This window comes from Hordeum vulgare, chromosome 7H (genome assembly GCF_904849725.1).
Source record: "Hordeum vulgare subsp. vulgare chromosome 7H, MorexV3_pseudomolecules_assembly, whole genome shotgun sequence".
Lineage (NCBI taxonomy): Eukaryota > Viridiplantae > Streptophyta > Magnoliopsida > Poales > Poaceae > Hordeum > Hordeum vulgare.
The window spans coordinates 215,691,798-215,714,914 of record NC_058524.1 but is presented as its reverse complement, the minus strand read 5'-3'; the positions used below and the strand labels follow the sequence as shown (position 1 = coordinate 215,714,914).

Sequence of the window (23,117 nt, the reverse complement as noted above, 5' to 3'; positions counted from 1 at the left end):
ATATCTGGCCTAGATGCACATAGATACAATAAAGAGCCAATCATAGAACGATATACCTGCTGATCAAAATCTTTACCATTTTCATCAGTGCCGAGGTGGCCGTTGGTAGGCATTGGAATCTTGGCACCTTTGCATTCGTGCATGTCGAATTTCCTCAGAACATCCTTGAGGTATTTCTCCTGTGATATGAAGATTCCATTGCTTTGTTGACGAATTTGAAGACCTAAGAAGAATTTCAGCTCCCCCATCATGGACATCTGATATTCTTCACTCATCATGTAAGCAAATTCATCACTGTATCGTTTGTCAGTACAGCCAAATATGATATCATCGACATACATTTCACACAAATAGCTCATTATCATAGGATTTAGTGAAAAGAGTTGGATCGAGTGAACCAGGTTTGAAGCCTTTCTTCATGAGGAATTCCTTCAATGTATCATACCATGCCCGAGGGGCTTGCTTGAGACCATAAAGAGCCTTTTTGAGTCTGAAGACTATGTGTGGATTCTTTGGATCCTCAAATCCTGGGGGCTGAGCAACATATACTTCTTCCTCAAGCTTACCATTGAGGAATGCACTTTTCACATCCATTTGATATAAGATGATGTTATGATGATTAGCATAAGCAAGTAGTATTTGAATAGCTTCAAGTCTAGCAACAGGTGCAAAAGTTTCATCGAAATCTATTCCTTCAACCTCGGTGTAGCCTTGGGCTACAAGTCATGCCTTGTTCCTCACCACTTGACTGTCCTCATCTTGCTTGTTTCGGAAAATCCACTTGGTGCCGATGATGTTGTGCTTGCGAGGATCTGGTCGTTTGACGAGCTCCCATACGTCATTCAGCTTGAATTGAAGACTCTGTAAGTGTGCGAGTCCTTTTCATAACCGAGCATAAAACCTTCATGTGCCTTAGGTGCAAATTTTGAGCTATGGTGAGGATCTCTAATCCAGCATTTTGCACCGAAGACTTTGAAATAACTTACATTGGGTTTCTTGTCAGTGAGGAGTTCATATGAGGTTTTCTAGAGGAATTTGTGAAGATATACCCTGTTGATGATATGGCATGCAGTGTTGATTGCTTCACGCCAAAAGCGACGAGGAGTCTGATATTCTTCAAGCATAGTTCTCGCCATTTCAACCAGAGTCCTCTTCTTCCTTTCGACGACACCATTCTGCTGAGGAGTATAAGGAGCAGACAATTCGTGAGTAATACCAAGTTCATCAAGATAATCATCAAGACCAGTGTTTTTGAACTCGGTTCCATTATCACTCCTGATATATTTGATCTTGATGCCAAAGTTCGTCGAGGCCCTAGAAGAAAATTGTTTGAAGATTTCCTGCACTTCAGTTTTATACACTATGATATGCACCCAAGTGTGTCTGGAATAATCATCAACTATGACGAAGCCATATAAAGATATTGCATTGGTTAGTGTGGCATAGTGAGTAGGTCCAAGTAAATCCATATGAAGCAATTCGAATGGACGTGTAGTGGTCATGATGGTTTTAGAGGGATGCTTGGATCTGGTCATTTTCCCAGATTCACAAGCACCGCAGAGATGATCCTTGAGGAATTTGACTGATTCGATGACGATGACATGCTTCTTCTTCGCGAGCGTGTGCAAATTCCTCATGCCTGCATGACCTAGTCTTCGGTGCCACAGCCATCCTTCTGAGGTTTTTGCTAGTAAGAAAGTGGCTGGTTGAGGACCTGTAGAGAAATCAACAATGTACAAATCCCCTCTTCTTACACCTTCGAAGACTTTGGATCTGTCAGATTCCATGATGACTACACATCTATATCTACCAAAGATAACAATCATATCAAGATCACAAAGCATCGGGACTGACATAAGGTTAAAACCAAGGGATTCAACAAGCATCACTTTGTCCATATGCCTGTCCTTGGAAATAGCCACTTTGCCAAGTCCCAATACCTTGCTTTTACCTTTGTCAGCATATGTGATTTGCTTCAGAGGTGATGGAGTTAGTGGCATATTCATCAGTAAGCTTTTATCACCAGTCATGTGATGTGTGCAGTCACTATCAAGAACCCACTCAGTATTCTTGGGTTTGTCATCCTGCAGATGAATTAGTACAGCTTACCATCTCATATGCTTCAGAAGAATATGATACTAATTTCATCAGATCAGTAATTTCATCATAACAGAAATGTATGGACGTGTGAAATATTTCTATTTCATCAATCATTAGCTTGCATCCTATCAAGCATTTCCTCAGGTCTCCAGCACATTCTTCAGATGATGATTTTCATCTGGAGACCTGACCTGCAGAAGTGATTAGTTCGATTTCCTCACCACCCACATCTGAAGGGGTGGCAAAGCATTCATCATCCTGCGAGCACCATATGAGAAAGGTGGCATTGAACCCAATGCACTTCTCTAAACAGTAGGGGGATTAAAGTACTCATATGAATATGCAGAGGATTGGTTTGAGGATTTATAAATATAGTGATTTGAGGAGTAACGCTCATATTCATATTCCTTGTAGTTTCCCTGCATGTTAGACGCATTAGCATGGGTATGAGCATAGTTTTGACCAGTTGAGGATTTTGATCCTCTTGAAGACTTTGGTCCTCCTGAGGAATTTGATCTGGGGTTCTGATTCTTCAGTGGTGGTGTCATGAGGACATTCACCTGAAGATTTTCAAGACAGCTTTTGGGAACCAAGATTTTTCTCAGGGGAGGGCCATTCCTACAGTTAGTTCCAACATATCAAGCAAATACTTCACCAGATTGATTTTTGAACAGTTTATAGTTGGAGTCAAATGACTCATCTGAGGAATAGGATAATTCACATGAAAAACCAGTTAGATTGGATGGATCAAAAGGAGGCCTAGTAGCAGCAACCCATGAGGTTTTGGGATACTGCTCAGGTTTCCAATAAGATCCATCAGCATTTAATTTCCTCTCAAAGGCAATTCCTTCTTTCCTCGGGTTCCTGTTCAAGATCTGCTTTTTGAGCACATCACAAAGGGTTTGATGTCCTTTGAGGCTTTTGTATATGCCTGTCACGTACAATTCCTTCAACCCTGCATTTTCATTAGTAACATTTGTGTTTTCCTCAAGTGAGGAAATAGACACAGCAGGTGTAGTTGAAGAATTTGTAGCAATAGTAGCATTTGATGATTCTGGTGAGGAATTAGCAGTTTCACGTTCAATGCATTTAAGACATGGAGGAATGAATTCAACTTGATCAACGTTGATCTGTTGAGCTAGTAATGAATCATTTTCCATACAAAGATCATCATGAGACAGCCTCAACTTCTCAAGATCAAGCTTCCTTTGAATAAATTCGTAGGAAAGCTTCTCATGATCAGTGAGGAGTGTATCATAACGATCCTGAAGATTATCAAATCTAGACTGAAGACTTTTCACATCTTCAGTGAGGATTTGGGTAAGATTCATTTCATCATTCAACAGATCATCACTTTTATCTAGCAGTTTCTGAAGCTTTTCCAGAGCAGTTTGTTGTTTAGTGGCAATGATAGCAAGTTTACTGTAACTGGGTTTCTTATAATTATCAGGTTCACAGTCACTTGAATCAGAGGAGAAGGCATTATTTGGTACCTTTGAACCTTTTGCCATGAAGCACAAAGTTGGAGCGAAGTCATCAGCATAGTCATTAGTGCGGATGGTGCTATCATTTTCTTCAAGGTTGAAGATTGACGTGCTGACGAAGGTGGTTGCCAGTGCAAGACTAGCCTGTCCGGATTCTGAGTCTTCATCAGAACCCTCTTCTTCATCACATTCCTCTGATTCTGCCTCGGAGTCCATTTCCTTGCCAATAAGTGCCCGAGCCTTTCTGAAACTAGTCTTCTTGTGCAATGAGGGCTTTGAAGATGAGGATTTTGAAGATTTCTTCTTCTTCTTCGAGTCATCAGAACTGTCATCCTTGTATTTCTTCTTATTTGATTCCTTTCCCCAACGGGGACAATCAGCAATGTAATGACCTGATTTCTTACACTTGTGACAGGTTCGTTTCTTGTAGTCCTCAAATGAAGATTCTGATTTCCTCATGTCTCTTCTTGAAGATTTACCGAACTGACCACGTCGTGTAAATCTCTCGAATTTCCTCACGAGCATTGCAAGCTCCTGTCCAAATTCTTCAGGGTCACAAATGTTGTCATCTGTGTCTTCGTCTTCAGATGAGGAAATTGCTCTAGCCTTCAGTGCACATGGTCTGGAATAGCTTGGTCCATATAGATCTCTATTTTCTTCTAGCTGGAATTCATGAGTATTCAGCCTTTCTAGTATATCAGCTGGATCAAGCATCTCGTAATCTGGTCTTTCTTGAATCATCAGAACTAAAGTATCAAATGAAGAATCCAAAGATCTCAGCAGTTTCTTCACAACTTCGTGATCAGTGATGTCTCGAGCTCCCAGTGCTTGCAGTTCATTTGATATGACAGTGAGGCGATCAAAGGTGTCTTGGCAGCTTTCATTGTCATGTCTCTTGAAGCGATTGAAGAGATTTCGAAGAATATCAACACGAGAGTCACGCTGGGTTGATAGTCCTTCATTTACCTTGCACAGTCTCTCCCAGATCAGTGTTGCAAAGCCCAAAGCACTTACTCTTCCAAACTGGCCTGGGCTCAGATGGCCACACATGATGTTCTTCGCTTGAGAATCGAGTTGCTTGAATTTCTTCACATCAGCAGCAGAGACACTGGCAGAGATGATGGGGACGCTATGTTCCACAATATACCAGAGATCATTATCAATAGCTTGTAGATGCATTTGCATTTTGTTCTTCCAGAAGGGAAAGTTCTTTCCTTCGTAGGTAGGACATGTTGCAGTCACCTTAAACATGCATGCAGTCGACATAACTAAAACTCCAGGTGGTTAAACCAAAATCACACAGAACAAGGGAGTACCTTGCTCTGATACCAATTGAAAGTGCGTTATATCGACTAGAGGGGGGTGAATAGGAGATTTTTAGAATTTCATCACTGAGGAAATTCCTTTTGAGGAAATTCCTCGCTGATGACTAACTTACAGCGGAAACAGTAAAGGATCAGAAGTGCAAAGTTTCACAACAACAGTTTTTCAGAGTGAAGAATGTGAAAATAGATTGCACAGTGAGCAGGCACGCAGAATACAGATGAGAAATGACTAATGTGAAGAATTTGGGGTTGAGGAAATTCAGAGAAAGTCTTCAGCAAATTATTCAAACAGTCACAGTGAAAGTCATCAACAAATAATACGGGAAAGTAAAGAGTTGAGGAATTAGAACCCGTTTCTCAGTGAAGACGGTCGTTGATGACCCAGTTCCAACTGCTGTGACAGTCGTACATATGGTTTGGAGCGGCTTGGTATTGAAACCAAAGGACACCCAGTCCCGGGACACACAGTCCCTACCGTACTCTCCTTGAGCTAAGGACACACAGTCCTCGCCCAACACTCGTGGTAAGTCTTCAGGGCAGACTTCCAAACCCTCACAAACTAGGTCACCCGGCGATCCACAATTGACTGTTGGAAAGCTCTAGACCATGACGCCTAACCGTCTGGAGGATGCACAGTCCTCAAAGGTAAAAGGCTTCAGTCCCACACAGGAACAACTTCTTCAGTGATGCTCAAGCACTAGGTTTGGTTTGTGGTTTCGGTGGGTGGTGTATTTCCTCACTAATGAATTACTCTCGAAGACTCTGAGGAATTTGGGTTGCTCTTATGACAAGTGTCGGTTTCTAACGGAGCAGCCAACCAGCTAGTGGTTGTGGGGGTGGCTATTTATAGCCTGGGAGCATCCCGACATGATTTGACACTAATGCCCTTAAATAATATGACCGTTGGAGTGGATAAGACCAGTGACTTGGCGTGGTTATCGAAACGGTCGGAACCCTCAACTGTGAGAGTCCTCATGTCACTCATATTCCTCACTTGAGGCTTTTGATAGGATTAGGCTTGGGTTGAGTATCATGAGGAAATTCATTCCATAGTGTAACTTCGACCCCCCTTTAACAGTACGGTGTTCCTATTACTCAAATGCGAAGAAAGTAAAACAGAAAGTATAAATCTTCATGCTTCAAATTCTTCAGAATGATTTTGTTCAGGAACCACCGGACTTCTCAATATCAGTATCTTCACGAGGAATATCAATTTCATCGCAGATTCCTCGCGATTCATTTCTTCAGCTTCAGACCAATTTCTTCAACTGAAGACATATATTTTTAGGGGTCGATATTCTTCAAATATCTCAAACTCCCCAATGACTTATAGATCCTGTGTACACTCACAAACACATTAGATACTTAACCTATAAGTCTTCAAACCACCAAAATCACTAAGGGGCACTAGATGCACTTACAGTGCTCCACTTTAATTTGTTGTTTAACAAACTTAAAATGTGTTTAGGACAAATTTGGACAGGTTTCAAAAGTTAACACATGAGGTCAGTTCGGAGATGCTATATGTCGTTTCCAGCCTCAATTAAAATGCCTAGATAGATAGTTTAATTACGCTTCACCTCCTCCCATGTTTAAACAACATTTAATATTGTCGTGTACCTAAACGAGAGTGAACTAAATACTTGAATGTGGAGTTTCGTCAATATGCAACTTGTTGCATATTGAGCTTCACTTAATGTGTAATGTTTGATTGTTGTGAATTGCCATGTCATGCCTTGCATATTTGAAATAGATATGCATCATATTAGGGTGTGTGTCATATCATGCATGTGCCGTGGTGAATATCGTGTGTTGATTCTTGTTTCCGGTTTGCTTCTTCTCGATAGAGTTCTGAACCGCTTTGCAATGTGAGGATCCGTTTGACTAGGGCGGTCCGTCTGCTTCACGATTTCATTCTTCTTCGAAGCTGGATCATAGGCAATATGATCATTTCCCTAGATACCATTACTATCAATGCCATGCTAGTTGACTCGTTTCTTTCATTGTGTCTTGCTGCCTACCACCTATTAAATGTCAGTCTCTCAGCATTGCCATGAAAACCTTCAACCTTTATACAACCTAGCAAACCACTCATTGGCTATGTTACCGCTTGCTTAACCATTTGATAGCGTTGCTAGTTGCAGGTGTAGTTGCTTCCATGTGATATCACCATATTAGTGCTATTTAAATTAATGCACCTATATACTTGGTAAAAGGTGGAAGGCTCGGCCTTTCTAGCCTGGTGTTTTGTTCCACCTTTGCCGCCTTAGTTTTGGCTACCTGTGTTATATTCCATAATTGAGCGCTCCGAACACGATCGGGGTTGTCATGGGCCCCCCTTGATAATTCGTCTTAGATTAAAACTAGTGTGGCAAGGCCCAACTTTGGTTCTACATTTGCCTAATAACTAATAAATAACATAGGGACCCGCTGGCATCCGCGGATAATTGATCAACCCCCGGACCAGTGCCCCTCATGAGTGTTGGTCCAAACTAGAGCATCGTGCGGGCCCAACCCGGGGAAACTCGGTAGATGTCTATCAGGCCACCGTACGCTTCGCTTATCCGTCATGTCGTGAGAACAAGATACGCGACTCCTATCGGGTTCGTCGACACGTCGGGCGGCCTTGCTGGGTTAGTTTTACCTTTGATGAAATATCTTGTGCGTTGGGGTTCCGGTGATGCTTTGGGCTATCTCACAGTTGAGGTTTTCCACTAAGGAATCCGAGGAGATCACGAGTTTCGCGACCGAGGATTTCTATGCGGCTTGTGGTAATTTGTGATGGACTAGTTGGAGCATCCCTGCAGGGTTAAATCTTTTGGAAAGCCGTGTCCGCAGTTATGAGGCAACGTGAAAACTTTGTTTAACATCCGGTTCTAGAAAACTTGAAGTAAACTTAATTAAAAGATGCCAACTATGTGCATAGCCATGACTGACTCTTTCGTGAGTTCCTTCTCCAATCGAGGACACGGTGGGGTTATGTCTGACGTAAGTAGGTGTTCAGGACCATTCATTTGATCGTAGGTAGCTCACATCTGCTATGCATAGATCATCCCCTCTTTTATTCTTGTACTCGTAAGTTAGCCACCTCAAAGAAATGCTTAGTCGCTTGCTGCAGCCTCACCACTTAACCATACCTCACCCATTAAGCTTTGCTAGTCTTGATACCTTTGGAAATGATATTGTTGAGTCACTGTGGCTCACAAATTACTACTGAAAGGACGTGGATGTCGCCTAGAGGGGGGGATAGGCGCTTTAAAATAATTACGGTTTGGGCTTGAATAAATTTGGAATAAAACTAACGTTTAATTTGTCAAGCACAAAACCTAAAACAACTAGGCTCAACTATGTGCACTAACAACTTATGCTAAGCAAGATAAACAACTAAGTGATAGCAAGATATATGACAAGAAACAATATGGCTATCGCAAAGTAAAGTGCATAAGTAAAAGGTTCGGGTAAGGGATAACCGAGGCACGCAGAGACAATGATGTATCTCGAAGTTCACACCCTTGCGGATGCTAATCTCCGTTGGAGTGGTGTGGAGGCACAATGCTCCCCAAGATGCCACTAAGGCCACCGTAATCTTCTCACGCCCTCGCACAATGCAAGATGTCGTGATTCCACTAAGGGACCCTTGAGGGCGGTTGCCGAACCCGTACAAATGGCAACCCTTGGGGGCGGTGACCGGTACCCGTACAAATTGCTCGGGGCAATCTCCACAACCTAATTGGAGACCCCGACGCTTGCCCGGAGCTTTACACCACAATGATTGAGATCCGAGACACCACCAAGCTTTTAGGACGCCAAAGCATCCACGAAGAACAATCTCTAGGGTACTAAGTACCAAAGGGTAATAAGCTTCTCAACTTCTCACTTCCATGTATCACCGTTGAGAACTCAAACCGATGCAACTAATGCAATGGAAAGAACACATGAAGTGGTCAAGTCCCTCACACTCAAATCCAAGGGGTTCCCCTCACATAGAGGAGAAAGTGATTGGTGGAGATGTGGATCTAGATCTCCTCTCTCTTTTCCCTTAAGAACTAGCAAGAAGCATTGGAAGGATTGAGAGTTAGCAAGCTCTAAGAAGGTCAACAATGGAGGAAGAACACGAGCTCAAACAGTCAGATAAGTCCAAGGGGGAAGAAGAACCCCGTTATATAGTGGGGGAAGGAATGAGACCGTTACCCCCACTTACAGCCCACACACAACGGTACTACCGCTGGCGAGGTGCGGTACTACCGCTGGCGAGGTGCGGTACTACCGCAGCCTCTAGCGGTACTATCGCTGGGAGGAGCGGTACTACTGCTGCCCCTAGCGGTACTACCGCTAGCGAGGAGCAGTACTACTGCTGCCCCTAGCGGTACTACCGCTGGCGAGGAGCGGTACTACCGCTTGGCCACGGTAGTAAAGAAATTACTGTCGGGCCTACCACCGCTTGGAAAAGTATTCGCAAAAAGTCCGACGAAGTACAACCGCTCACAGAGAGGTACTGCCGTCCCGAAGCAGTACTACCGCCCACCCGCAGCGATACTACCGCTCGGAACAAGCGGTACTACCGCTCGCCACTGAAACAACCATGACTTTCGCATACGAGCTCCGAATCGAGCAAACCCAAGCTTGTTGGACTCAAGACGACAAGAGCTATCCAAACAACTAAGACCATGCAGATATGAAAATGCCAATGATATAAAGATGTGAGACCTCTATGAATGAAGAACCGACAAAAACTCCAACATCGAAAACATCATATTAGATGCATATGGACTCCGTTTTCGATGAACTGGAGCTTGTCATGAAGATGACCATAAGCTCTAAAACTCACAAAGAGAAACACCAAAGAAGAACCAAGAAGTATGATGCAAGGATGCAAATGGTTTGAGCTCTCAATGGATGATACAATCAAGCTACTCACTTGAGAGCCCCCCTTGACAGTACCACAGTCTATCCTAAAATAGAAAACCTACCAAGGGAAAACCTATACCTTGCACCTCGTCCTCTTGATCTAGATGACGATGATGTTGGATTCCTCAAGATGGACCACCTTCTTGATTGTGTTGGCTTGATGAAGACTAGTTGATTGCTCCCCCATACACAACATGGGTGAGCCGCTCTTCAGCATATCTTCACAAGTCCATTGCCACCACAATGGACGGCAAGCTTCAAGCATGATATCTTTGTGTTGATCCACTTGAACTTGCACACCGCAATCTTGATGACGATCACCACTTGACGTCATCCTTCATTGGTTGTATGAGATCTTCCTCTAGAAGCAAGCCCATGCAAACACACCTAACCCCACATAGAACTCTCACGAAGACCATGGGTTAGTACACAAACACGTAATGGACAATGCTTACCATACCATGGGATCATTTGACCCCTCTCGGTACATCTTGTACGCTTTGTGTGTTGATCATCTTGATTTACTCTTTGTCTGACGATCTTGATCAACCTTGTGTCTCTATGACCATTCTTTGGATAATACCTTGAATACCACCCGGGTCATCATGTAAACTCCTTGAACCCAACATATGGATTTCAAGAAGTGCCTATGGAGAAATCCTATAAATATAACTTAAGGCAACCATTAGTCCATAGGAATTGTCATCAATTACCAAAAACACATATGGAGAAATATGCTCTAACAACTACAACACAGTTGCAGGTACATGTAAGGTGATATTAAGATGTGAGCGTGATGATTGTGCTATTTGGAGTTTCTTATTCTTCTTCTTATTCGATCTAGGATGGGTTCGAGGCCGGCAACCTGGGATAGCAAGGATGGACGTCGTTCTTTTATTGTTTGTTTTCGTCCGTAGACGAACCCTCCTCTTCTTCATGATGATTGGATATTGTTATATTGATGTGATCTTGATGTAGCTTGTGGCGAGTGTAAGCCAACTCCTTATACTCATCTTTTCAGTACATGTACTTGTAACGATACCCATTCTTGCGAAACGAAGAGATGCGCTTCTATCCGTGTCGAGGCCCTCGCGCCAGAATAAGGATACGGTCGCATCTTGGGCGTTACAATTAGATTAGTGTATCCATGTCGTGGGAATGGAGCTACGCGTGGCAGAACGTGCACGTAGTTTTACCTTTTTTTAGAATATGCTCAAAATGTAATGGATGTCGTCCGGTTTGTATGAATTCCGCCCGTGTTTGAACAAATTTCGTCCATTTAGTTCGAATGATGTTTGAAATATATGGGGCTACGGTTGGATGGTGGCCTCTAGCATCCGTGTTCGCGGACAGATGTGAGAGAAAATTTGCGGGTTTCAATTGGAGATGCCTTTAACTTCTGAAAAAGATAAAACGGACGCGCATAGTACGCAAACGTGTCATGTCTCTAGCTGGGTTGGTTCCGTGCGCGGCTATAGTAGTACCTTTTATTTATTAATTCCATCAAGTAACTTTCATGGGAAATGTTCCTTCTAGTTAAATTATGATTTTGCCAAAACTCGCACGTTTGTAATACTTTTTTGTGTTTGTCAAGCTCTAGTTTGCACGAGGCCAACAACGGGGACGATGTGAGGAGCGATAGCCATGATCATCACCCATGACGAGGCTGAGCCAGGACCACCGGAGGTGGGAGCCAAGACCTCCGGAGGTGGGGATGATTTAGCGAGTGCTGGTGATGTACATCGTCTTATGTGAAGGCAAGGAAGAAACTTAACAAGGATGAGGGAGGGAAGGTGTGTGTGTGAGGGGGGGGGGGCTGCGAGAGTCGTTGGGGTTGCTGCAAATCATGGGGGTTAGATGGATGATCGTGACGATGGCCATCAACAACGGTGAGAGAAGATTGAGGGGAGTGCGGGACGACGAGGCGATGCGCGATAGTGCCTATTGAACATGAGTGGTGGAGGCCGGCGATGGGACCGAGGTAGGTTGAGGCGTGCGTGAGGAAGAGGAGAGGAGAGATGTTGAAAATAAACAATGCTGTTGTGTTTTGGGTTGTTGAATCAAGACCTAAAAATCACCCATGTGAGGTGTGCCTCACCCCACCTAGGCCTCAACTCATCCAAGATGAAGAAAAGGCTTGTTTGAGGGATCAAAAACTAGATACCTTCTTCTATTAAACCGTTACCATCTTAATTTCTTACGCCCCCACATTACTAATTTTAAACGTTTGTGATTTGAATTTGGTAAGCCACCATAACAATCATTAACCATAGGGTAGTAGTCTATCTTGTTTAGTCGCAAATACGACCACAAAGAAATTAACGACTTTGATTGGGGATAATGGATATGAGAGAACAGACTTAATGACTGAGAGAACAAGGAGTGAGAAATTAAAGAGAATCGAGGTAAAGATAAAGATAATGAAGGCACGAGGCCCCAATATGTCGGAAGACGAATAGGTGTATAACACGTGACCTCTCTTAAAAAAAGGTGCTAGTTCCTATGTTCATATGCATTGGGCACCTTATGAAAATCAGGTATTCCAAAAATATTAGTTATGCTTGTTATTAACCGTGTCTTGTTCCTCTCGCACGTCTCACTAGGCCACCATTCGTAATCACTCTCGTGCATGTGAATCTCGCTTGCCCAATTACTCGTATGCATATGAGAGTCTAGACCAAGGCAAGCACGTGTGGAAGATATAAATCATGCAGGGGTATCCCAACAATCTAGACTAATGCAAGCATGTGTGGAAGAGATAAATCCTGCAGGGGGTAGCCCAACAATCATTGCAGTAAACACGGTGATTGGGTTTTTTCATGGTTTTGTTATGTTTGTTGCATCCAATATATGTGTGCCTAGGTTACGATGCCCGTTCTTAAATATCCTATGCACGTGGATGGTTGAAGTACCATGCTCTTCGGATGAGGGTATTACGAAGGCGACGACGACGATGATGGCATTAAGGCCTACGACGCTCTAGTCTCACCAAAGACTGATCTTTCTCATGTTATTGGATTGCAACCAACTATTTTTGATTCTTTTGGTTCCTCGTCGTGTAACTTAGAATATCCTTTGTCTCTCATGGGTCATGAAGTATAACTTAATCATACCGCAACATTGCGAGCCATATCCACTATCCCACTGCCGCTCTACCATTCGACGTTCTTGGATAATTAAAGTGCATGCATGTTGCATGATGCATCTCATATACTATATGACATACCTCTAATTTAAGTGAAATTATAGACTTTGTTGGGATAGAAAAAATCCACCTTGGACTAATGAATGGTGCACCCCCGTTCTACTACGCTTAAATATGGTTTGTGATTAATTAATGACTAATTGGTACAAATATCTTCTTTAGATCGCTGGTGGAGGACTCTGATGGGATGGGATGGCAACCGCCATACCTTAATTATGAGCAAAGAAATACACCTATGAATCTTTTGTCTAACTCGTTCATTGGTTTTGCATTGGCATTTAGCGCTTAAAAGACACAAGCCGACAACTACATCTTAGTCCAGCCTGATGGGCCGATGCATCTAGCGTGTTGGGCGCCCACAGGCGACTCGATCGATTACACACGACTCGTCTCGATAAAGCGCCCACACACAAAGCATGAACCGGCCGAGCCAAGTCAACCACGCACGACTTGACCAACCAATCCACCCGATGCGACACAACCCTAGCACGCGATGGCGGCTAGCCAGATCACGAGGACGAGGCGGGTGACCGACGAGGGGGAAGCCAACAACGGTGACAGGCTAGTGTCCTAGAGGGCGACGGCAACAAGCGATAGCAGCGCGAGCGGAGGCTCCAGCCCGAGACTTGGAGACTGCAGCGGAGACAACAACTGTGCAGTTAGCGATGACGGTGCAGTCCGCCGCAGTCCCACCCACAAGATGGAAAGAAAGCGAAAGGGAATATCAAATCCTAAGGAAAAGGGAAGAGGTAATTTTCGTATATTTTTCCTCCTGAGATTTTATAGCATCTTGAATCATTGAAATTCAAATAGATTGTGGTGACAATTTAATGTTGTGAATTGCAGATTTGACAAGGTATTTTGGAGTGCTTGGTAGTGACAGCAACTTGAAATCCAAACCACACACAAATTAATGCTTTCTATATCCATTGCTTTGGCCACCAATTGCGGTTAGTATTTGTTGCAGTTTTAAGATGCTGCAAGGGCGTTGACGATTTTTAAAAAAATTACGTGACTATGATTGCCAATCTCAATAACTCATATTGCAAGAGGAAGGATAAATTGGTTAGCAAGCAAAAACGAGTTCTTTTTGATAAGTTTGAAAGAGGTGAGATTCCCAGAGGAAGAGGGAGAAATCAAGAAACATACATTTTCAGACGCGAAGATATAAGATGGGGCTCTCGTTACACAACCTAACACTGAATCAATGTGTTACGCAGTCATGAAACTTCTATGCATTGTTGAGCACCATGTGCGTGTTCCATGTAGGGCAGGAGGTTTGGTTCATCAAATGCAGAGTTTTTTAGCTTTGTTGTTATCCTGAAGATGATGCTCAAAATCCTTCGTATGATAAATGATTTATCTCTTCTATTGCAAAATAAGCATCAAAATGTTATCCAGACACGTGATGATCAATGTTATACGTATCTAGTCCGCTTGATATATTTTGTTCAAGTAGGCATACATGCATCTAAAACTATAATCATCTCATTTCAGGCAATGTCATTGATTACAGATGCAAGAACAAATTTAATCGATTGGAGAAATGATGATTAGGAGCTATTCCTGGAAGATGTCAAATCCTTTTACACCAAAAATGATATTCCTATAACAAGTATGGATGACATATTTGTAAAATGGAGAAAATCAAGCCAAGGTGTACCAAACAATGCCACGTCTCATCATTTTTTCCGCGCGGACACCTTCTATAATGTTATAGACTTCATCACCACATAATCTGATCATCGTTTTAACGAGGTAACATCACAGCTGTCCAAGAACCTCTCTTGCCTTTGCCCAAGAAACTCCTTTTCCAGTTTCAATGTGAATAAGGCTCAAAGAGATTTACCACGAGGATTTCTCTGATTATGAACGTGAACATGTAATAGATAATCTTGAACGATTTATTGTTCATATGAGAATAATTGAAGACTTTAGAGTGTGTCATGATAGTGCAAACCTAGGTAAAAAGATGGTTGAACTTGAAAGACATGTCATGTTTTCTCCGGTTATCGCTCCATTCAATTGGCATTGCTACTCGAGAGAGAGCGACCACAACAATTAAAATGTCCTTCTTGTCAATGAAGTCGCGGAACAAGATGTCCCATGGCTGGCTTAATGACTTGATGTTGTGTTACATCCAACGAAGGCTTCAAAGGTATTGATCTTGATAAAATTAAGAAAGATTTTTGATAGGCGAGAGACGCATTGCCATCGCTTGGGTCTTCCAAACGCCATGAAAAATTTCATTATTAGTATGTTTTATGTTTGTTTTATTTATTAAAACATGTCTACATTTTCATTGTATTCATTCCTTGGTAATGTGCATTGCTAGTGTGTATTGGCTCTTTTGATTTGCTAACAAATTTCTTAATTTTTTTCGTCCACCGCCTTCGCTTTAGTCCTGCTATTGTTAAATGTTAAATTAACAACACGTACCGGTGATTCAACGGCATCCGTGAAAATCGTACAACTGTATGCAGCACTTGAACCCCGAAGGAGCAAGGAACTGTATCGTGCATCGCAAGCCTCTCGCCTTCCCAGGCCGAGCCGTACACGTTTTGCCGCTCCGCTCCGCTCCGCTGCGCTGCGCTGCCGCCGCAAGCCGCACGTGGCCGCGGATCCCGACACCCCCCACCGCCGTATAGGGCCCGCACAGCCCAGGGCAGGGCAGATCTCCCGCCATCTCCGTCGCGCCTCTCCCGCCAAAACCCCGCGCGGGCCCACCGCGCAGCCGCCGCACCGGACATAAAAATCCTCTCTTTTGGCGCGCACTCCCACCTCTTTCCCCCCTGCCCCGCCTCCCAGACCCTTCTCCTCTCCGCCACGCCGCCCCACCGCAACAACCCTACTCCCCGCTCGCCGGAGTCCAGATTCCGTCCGCCCCCGGAGCTCTTACTGGGGGAGGCAGCCCATGGACGGAGCAGACGCGCCGCAGCCCGCGAGGTCGGGCTCGGGGGTCACGGCGTCCACGGCCCCGGGGAGGATGAACGGCGGCGCCAGCGCCAACGCCAACGCCGCGGCAATGGAGGAGCGATTCGCTGATGTCTGCAAGGTACGGCTCCCAGTCAATCTTCTTTCCCCTTCTTGTACCAGGGGTTCAGTTCCCTGCGCCGATCTGGTCCTACTTTCCCCGCTTAGATTAGACTGTTTCAGTCAAGATTCAACAAGAAATCATGGCGGGCGTTGCGCCATTATCAAATTCCGTGGTCTCGACTCCATCTTCTCCCGTTGTATATGCTGGATTCGATTCCCGCCGCTTATCTTTTTCATGTTGGATTCTTTGGGGGGAAATTTATTATCTTTCTTGCCCCCATGCCCCAGATCCTCGGCATTCTGCGCCCTCGTCCCCTCGGGTTAGATTACCTTCTCCCCCCACCCACCCCTACCCCACCCCACCCCGCGATTCTTCTGCGGGTTCCGCGTGATTCTGCGCTTATCGCTTTCAAATCCTCCTGGGGCGATGCTATTTCGCGATTATCTTGGTGACATCTTTTTTGGGGCGAATGATTTTCTAGCGGTAAATTCTGTGATCCGTGGTTTGGTCACTCCCTCCAAATCTTAAAAAAATTGCATTCTTTACTGGTAATTTGTGCTATCTCTTGTAGTACTACAATTCATGTGTTTTTTATATCCGTCTAAACTCAACAATTCAACACGAGTCACATTTAGCAGAGTATTAAATTAGTTATTCCGCTTTATCTTCTTACCACGATTTAGGGCAGACGACAATCTTCCATCTTGTGCGCAGTTTCCATGTCTGAGTTTTGGTTCATTATCTAATTCTGCCTACTACTCTATTTGCTGGCGAGCAGAGGAAGCTAGTGCTCGACGAGAGCACCACGAGGCAGGCGATGCAGCTCTTCAAGGAGACCAAGATCATCCTCCTGTCCAGCATGTCATCCCTGGGCAGTGGATCGGTAAATCTCGTTGCTTTCGTCCACAAACCATGTCATGTTCTGATGTACAGTAGCTAAAATTTGTGTTTCTTGTGCTCAATAGCCCGAGGAGATCGAGAGGTCCTGGTCCGCTTGTGTTCTTTACTGCGTGTCAAAGCTCGGCAATGCAGGGAAGGCCAAGGAAGACCGTGCCATCACGCTGCGCCAGATTTTGAGGGCATTTGAACTCAAGTGAGCACTGCACTTCTTCTTTCAATCAAGCGCTCAATCGCGCTTGCTAGTCTGTTTCTCATCTCTGTCGATGCCCTGCAGGATTGTTGATTTTTTCAAGGAGATGCCTCAGTTCTGCATAAAGGTTGGATTCATTCTGACTGGTCTATATGGTTCAGATTGGGAGAAGAGGCTTGAGGTAGTTTTTTTTGTGCACACACAAGATTGTCTTTTCCCCTGTTTCAGAACTGAAACACATATTAGGTGTTCATCCCTTACTGATTAAATGTCATTCATTTGTTTGGTTTTCAGTTACAGGAGCTGCAAGCCAATCTTGTCCATTTATGCTCCCTAGGCCGGCAAGTACCTCTATGATTTAATCTTGTGTCTTTTATCCGCGTGATCATATTACTTGTGACTACATGTAACCTAAAATGCCCATATATCAGTTCTTTCACTAAGTCTTAGCTCATTTGCTGCTTCCCTTATCACTCTTTCTTGTAGCTTTTTCCGCCTCCAGTTTTGAGCATCTGTGAGCCAGTGTGTTTGACAACCGTCAGCCATGTTTTTCTTGTTCAGGCATTACAGACGAGCATACCAGGAGCTATTCCTGTTAAATGATGGCAAACCTGCAAATAATTCTTCAGATCTAAATTTGCAACAAGCTTCTGAATATTATAACTTTGGATGGTTACTCTTCTTAGTTCTGAGAAACCAAGCATCAAGTGCTGTGAAGAATCTTTTAACATCCACAACTGAGTTGGTTTCTGTGCTGGTAAGGACTCCCTACTATGATCAATTTCACATGTGTCGCCTGATCTTCTCTCATGCAACAAGTCGAAATGTCTGTGTATGATATTAGTCAACTTGTAAACAAGAATACTTCTTATTGCTTGCAGGCTGTGCTTATTATTCATATCCCTGTGCGGCTAAGGAACTTCAGTATCGAGGATTCGTCCTGCTTTGGTAATGATCCCCTCTTTGCTTTGATTTTTTCATGCTCAGCTTGTTTGGCAGCTACATCTTGTTTATCCAAAAAGGAGGTTAAACCAAGGCCTCTGCATCGATTGGTGCGCACAGCCATTGGCAGTTACAGCTTTAAACTGATGGGTGCTGTTTATTGATTTGATCAGCTAAGAAGTCAGAGAAGGGAGTCAATCTTATTGCATCCCTCTGTGAAAGATATCTTACCTCAGAAGATGAGTTGAGCAAAGCACTGCAGAAGACGAACATTCTCATAACGGATATTTTAAAAAAGAAACCATGCTCGGATGTTTCAGAGTGCCAGCAGGGTTGTTTATCCTTTATTGATCCAGGTATGAGTCTAGGCTGCAAATGAAAGTTCTTAAAGTTTTATACTCTACCTTTGTCTTTCTTGAATTTTTTGTTGCCCAATGTCACAGCTACTTTGTTCTTTGATGCAGAGGGCTTGGTGTTTTTCAAGAATTTTCTCGAGGAAGATTCATTGAAATCAAGTTTGCAGGTCCTGGAAAGGGAATATGAGAATGGACTTGATACAAAGGGAGAACTAGATGCACGGATGTTTGCTAATGATGAGGACAGTTTGCTTGGCAGTGGAAGTCTGTCAGGAGGTGCCCTTAAATTACCGGGCACGAAGGTAATTGCCAATGAGCCTATACCCGTTCCTACATTCTTCCATAGCTCAAAAGCTTTGATCTTTAATAACATTATCTGTGATCTTGCAGAGAAAGTATGATGATGTTATGGCCTCACCTACCAAATCAACAGCAAGTCGAGCCCCAATGTCTCCTCCACGTTTCTGTCCGTCACCTAATGGAAATAGCTTCTGCAACTCAAAGATGGCTCCTTTCACCCCAGTAAGCACAGCCATGACAACTGCCAAGTGGCTTCGGAGTACAATATCGCCCCTCCCTTCCAAACCTTCTGGGGAGTTGCTGCGCTTCTTCTCTGCATGTGATAAGGATGTAACAGATGACATCACATGCAGAGCTGCCATTATACTTGGAGCCATATTCACAGGCAGTTCTTTTGGTGAGCGTATGTGTACTAGTTTGCGAAACACAAATGGGATGGATGCTATCTGGACAGAGCAAAGGAAAATGGAAGCTCTTAAGCTGTACTATAGAGTTCTGGAGTCAATGTGCAGAGCAGAGTCACAGATCTTGAGTGGGAGCAATCTTACGTCACTTCTGTCTAATGAACGATTCCATCGTTGTATGATTGCCTGTTCTGCTGAGTTAGTTCTGGCCACTCACAAGACAGTCACGATGATGTTCCCAGCTGTGCTAGAGAAAACTGGCATAACAGCTTTTGACTTGAGCAAAGTCATAGAGAGCTTTGTGAGACATGAAGATACACTTCCGCGAGAGTTGAAGCGTCATTTGAATTCACTTGAGGAGCGGCTTCTGGAAAGCATGGCATGGGAGAAAGGCTCCTCAATGTACAATTCCTTAATTGTTGCTAGACCAACATTGTCTCTGGAAATAAACCGGCTAGGTTTACTGGCTGAACCAATGCCTTCGCTTGATGCTATTGCGGTGCATCATGATATTTCACTGGGGGGCCTTCCACCTCTTCCATTTCAGAAGCAAGAACGCTCACCAGGTAGTAGTTTTGTGAAGCCACCACTAATATATGCCTGTTATATCATGTTTTTTAATTTGTGTTGCTAAATGAGTAGCATTTTTAGGGCTTTCCCACTTGCTATATGGAGTTACTAAACTTATTGTGTGTCAATGATATTTTCTGTAGATAAAGATGAAGTTAGATCACCTAAAAGAGCATGTACTGAAAGGAGAAATGTGCTGGCGGACAACTCATTTAGATCACCAGTAAAGGATGCCATCAAATCAAAGTTTCTACCTCCTCTTCAATCGGCGTTTGCAAGGTTTAACATTTCTGCCTGATTCCTGTGTGAACACTTCAGGTTATTAGCGAGATGCTAAACTGAAACTTTGCCTTTTGTGTTCTTAATTGCAGCCCAACAAGACCTAATCCGGCAGCAGGAGGAGAAACATGCGCAGAGACAGGAATAGGTGTATTCTTGAGCAAGGTGGGTGTTTGTTTTTGATGCGATGTAATGTGATGCACTAAAATGGTTGCTGATCATACTGTACCCTTTTGTGCCCCTCTGCAGATTACAAAACTTGCAGCCATTAGAATCAAATGTCTCTGTGAAAGATTGCAACTTAGTCAGCAAATTTTGGAGCGAGTATACTCCCTTGCCCAGCAAATTATCAGCCAACAAACCGCTCTCTTTTTCAACAGGCACATTGACCAGATCATACTGTGCTGCATATATGGAGTTGCAAAGGTATGTTTAAATCACTGTCCCTGTAAAACCTTCAGATCAAAGGCCTTGCTTGCTACAATTGTTTTACTGTTCATGTATCTTTTTTCACAGATATCTCAACTGGCCCTTACCTTCAAGGAGATTATTTTCAGCTACAGAAAACAGTCTCAGTGCAAGCCACAGGTTTTCCGTAGTGTTTATGTCAATTGGCCGTCAAGGAGCCGCAGTGGGGTAAAACTTCACCTTGTTTTTATTGTTCAAGGGATTTTTTTTCCTGCTGTTCAATTGGCTTTTACTCTGAAGGAGTATCTGATAAACTGTTTTCATGACAGAAAATAGGAGAGGACCATGTTGATATCATCACTTTCTACAATGAAGTATTTATTCCTACTGTCAAGCCTTTGTTGGTGGATCTTGGGCCTGGTACCAGTCCAAACAGAAATAATGAGCCAAAAAGCGGTGGTGATGGTACGCATCGATTAACTGAAAATAAGCAAGATTGTCCAAATACTGGATCTGCAAATGATTTTTCTGAAGTGTTTGTTTTTTGGTCACATCAGCCCCATTTCCAGAATCTCCTCGGCTGTCTAGGTTTCCAAACCTTCCTGACATGTCTCCAAAAAAAGTTTCTGCTACTCATAATGTATACGTCTCCCCGCTACGATCGTCAAAGGTGAATAGTTTTGTAAAGTTTGTACATCATCCTGATCATTCGTCGTGACCCAACATTGTTGTGCTAGTGCTTGATCAACGTAGGTGACGGTGATAAAATTAATGGTTTCAGATGGACACCCTGCTTTCGCCGAGCTCCAAGAGCTATTACGCATGCGTCGGGGAGAGCACCCACGCATTTCAGAGCCCCTCCAAGGATCTGAATGCGATTAACACCCGCCTAAACAGGTAAAAGATCACATTCTGGAAATTGCCCTCGCCCAACTATCAACGAAAAACAATACTTGTCTTGAGAACACTTGCAATTCACGCAGCGGGAAGAAAGTTAACGGAAGGCTCAACTTCGATGTGGTGAGTGATCTGGTGGTGGCCAGAAGCCTAAGCGACCAGAACGACGGCTCTGCTTCTGCGATGGCAGTCTTTGGCACCAAGACGCCGGTAAAGGGCGAGCAGCCGGACCCTTAGCTTGTCGCCCGGGCTGTATCCGCTGTCACGACCTATATTGATACAAATGCTAATCTGTTAGGTGTGAGCCCTATCTGGTGTTAGATGTCTTAGCCTCTGATGATTTGTGTTCCCTGACATGGGGAGTCACTCTGTGTGAGCAGCTCTTTACTCTTGTGATATAGTATAAAAAGAAGGGCTGCCCTGAGAGAGCGCCCCCTCCCTAATCTGTCTCTCAGTCAGTGGATATTGAGCCTCTTGGTTTGCAAAGGGGTTTATGCTAATGTTAGTGATGAGTAGTTGCAATTTTTTTTAAGCAGAGCTGCCTTTGCTTTACTATTTTTGCGACATAGGTGATGTTGTAGATTTTTTTATTTACTATTTTTGCAACATGGGTGTTGCGTATTTCTTTTAAAACACATATGATATTGGAGAGTTTTTTTGCAACATGGATGTTATTTTGAAAGGTAATTTTGCAACACACTTGATATTGTGATTTTTTTTGTGCAGAAAGACACGTAAAGACCATGTGTCAAATATAGAAGATGATGGATTGCTTCCGTGCGATCCACCAGCTGAATGCAAGCCTTTTCCTAATTTTAATGCTGAATGATAGTGTATAAAGCCTTGTTTAAAAGGTTCTAGTTATACGCCCTTCGTCTGAAATTACTTATTGTGAAAATGGATAAAGGCAAAACTTTTGCTTCTGTTTTTTAATAAAAATAAATGTATCTAAAAATAAAATAATCTAGATACGTTTATTCCTCTGACAAGTTAACGGAGTAGAGCATATTTTTTTCAGCGTGTCATCCAGTACTAGTACTAGCAAGCAGAAGGTTTGTTGGTTGCTCGTGTTTATTCTTTGTCGTTCAGTTTTACTAAGTAGCGTGAGAAGTTACGAACTATTGAAAAGAGTATAATTGTTGAGTCGATTACATAATTTGGTGACATACATACAAAGATGAATGATGGAGTACAATGAAGCGAACATTCGACTAAAGGGTTATACATTTCATAAAGTGAAAATAGCCAGACTTTCTAGCTTGATAGCTGTCGGCGCATATTCCTTCTTTTATTGCGATTGCTTCCTTTCACTTATCTACTTTGCTCATGATGCCGAACGAATGCCAATAAACTGAATGCTATCTACCATTCATTCCTCTTTCATAATACACCTTCAAATTCACAATGAACATGTGAATTTCATCAGCTTAGCATACTCACATTTGATTTATATTCAGTAAAAGCAAATAGAATTACTCAGTGTAGTAAGAAAGGAGAGCTTAATGCTTTGAATATACTGAAGACACTACAAAAGCAATTCACTAACCTCAACTAAAGCGTATTTTCCATATTTTTAGCATTCACCTGATATGGCGATCAGGTAAGACAGTAAAAATTAGTAGAACATTATATGCTCCTTTAGACCATGCATTGTAAAGCTTCGAAGCATCAATGATGAACTCTCTGTACAGAAGAGGATACTATGTTCAGAACAACATATCATGAACCTTCCTTTCATTTGAAATTTCGTGTTCAAAAGATGAGATCATGAGCCTTTCATGCATTTGAACTATAACATATGGCCAGTGGCGA

The 23,117-nt window shown here is 43.2% G+C and overlaps 1 protein-coding gene across 3 annotated transcripts; it reads left to right on the top strand.

Moving 5' to 3' along the window:
- Positions 1-15,795: 15,795 nt before the first annotated feature.
- On the top strand, positions 15,796-22,294 carry LOC123407429 (retinoblastoma-related protein 1). 3 transcript variants are annotated; one of them, XM_045100564.1, is made up of 18 exons: positions 15,796-16,077; positions 16,838-16,942; positions 17,025-17,152; positions 17,234-17,330; positions 17,444-17,490; positions 17,711-17,906; positions 18,031-18,097; positions 18,265-18,447; positions 18,556-18,749; positions 18,838-19,720; positions 19,865-20,000; positions 20,093-20,165; positions 20,250-20,426; positions 20,517-20,636; positions 20,738-20,873; positions 20,966-21,078; positions 21,190-21,305; positions 22,032-22,294. In XM_045100564.1, exons 1-18 carry the CDS (start codon positions 15,937-15,939, stop codon positions 22,132-22,134), a joined length of 3,015 nt encoding a protein of 1,004 aa, XP_044956499.1. In that variant the 5' UTR covers positions 15,796-15,936; the 3' UTR covers positions 22,135-22,294. The 3 variants fall into 3 exon arrangements, with proteins under 3 accessions (XP_044956499.1, XP_044956497.1, XP_044956498.1); XM_045100562.1 differs by lacking the exon at positions 22,032-22,294 and adding an exon at positions 21,392-21,837 and having other exon boundaries at positions 15,798-16,077; XM_045100563.1 differs by lacking the exon at positions 22,032-22,294 and adding an exon at positions 21,392-21,837 and having other exon boundaries at positions 15,799-16,077; positions 18,838-19,717.
- The last annotated feature ends 823 nt before the right edge of the window (positions 22,295-23,117 follow it).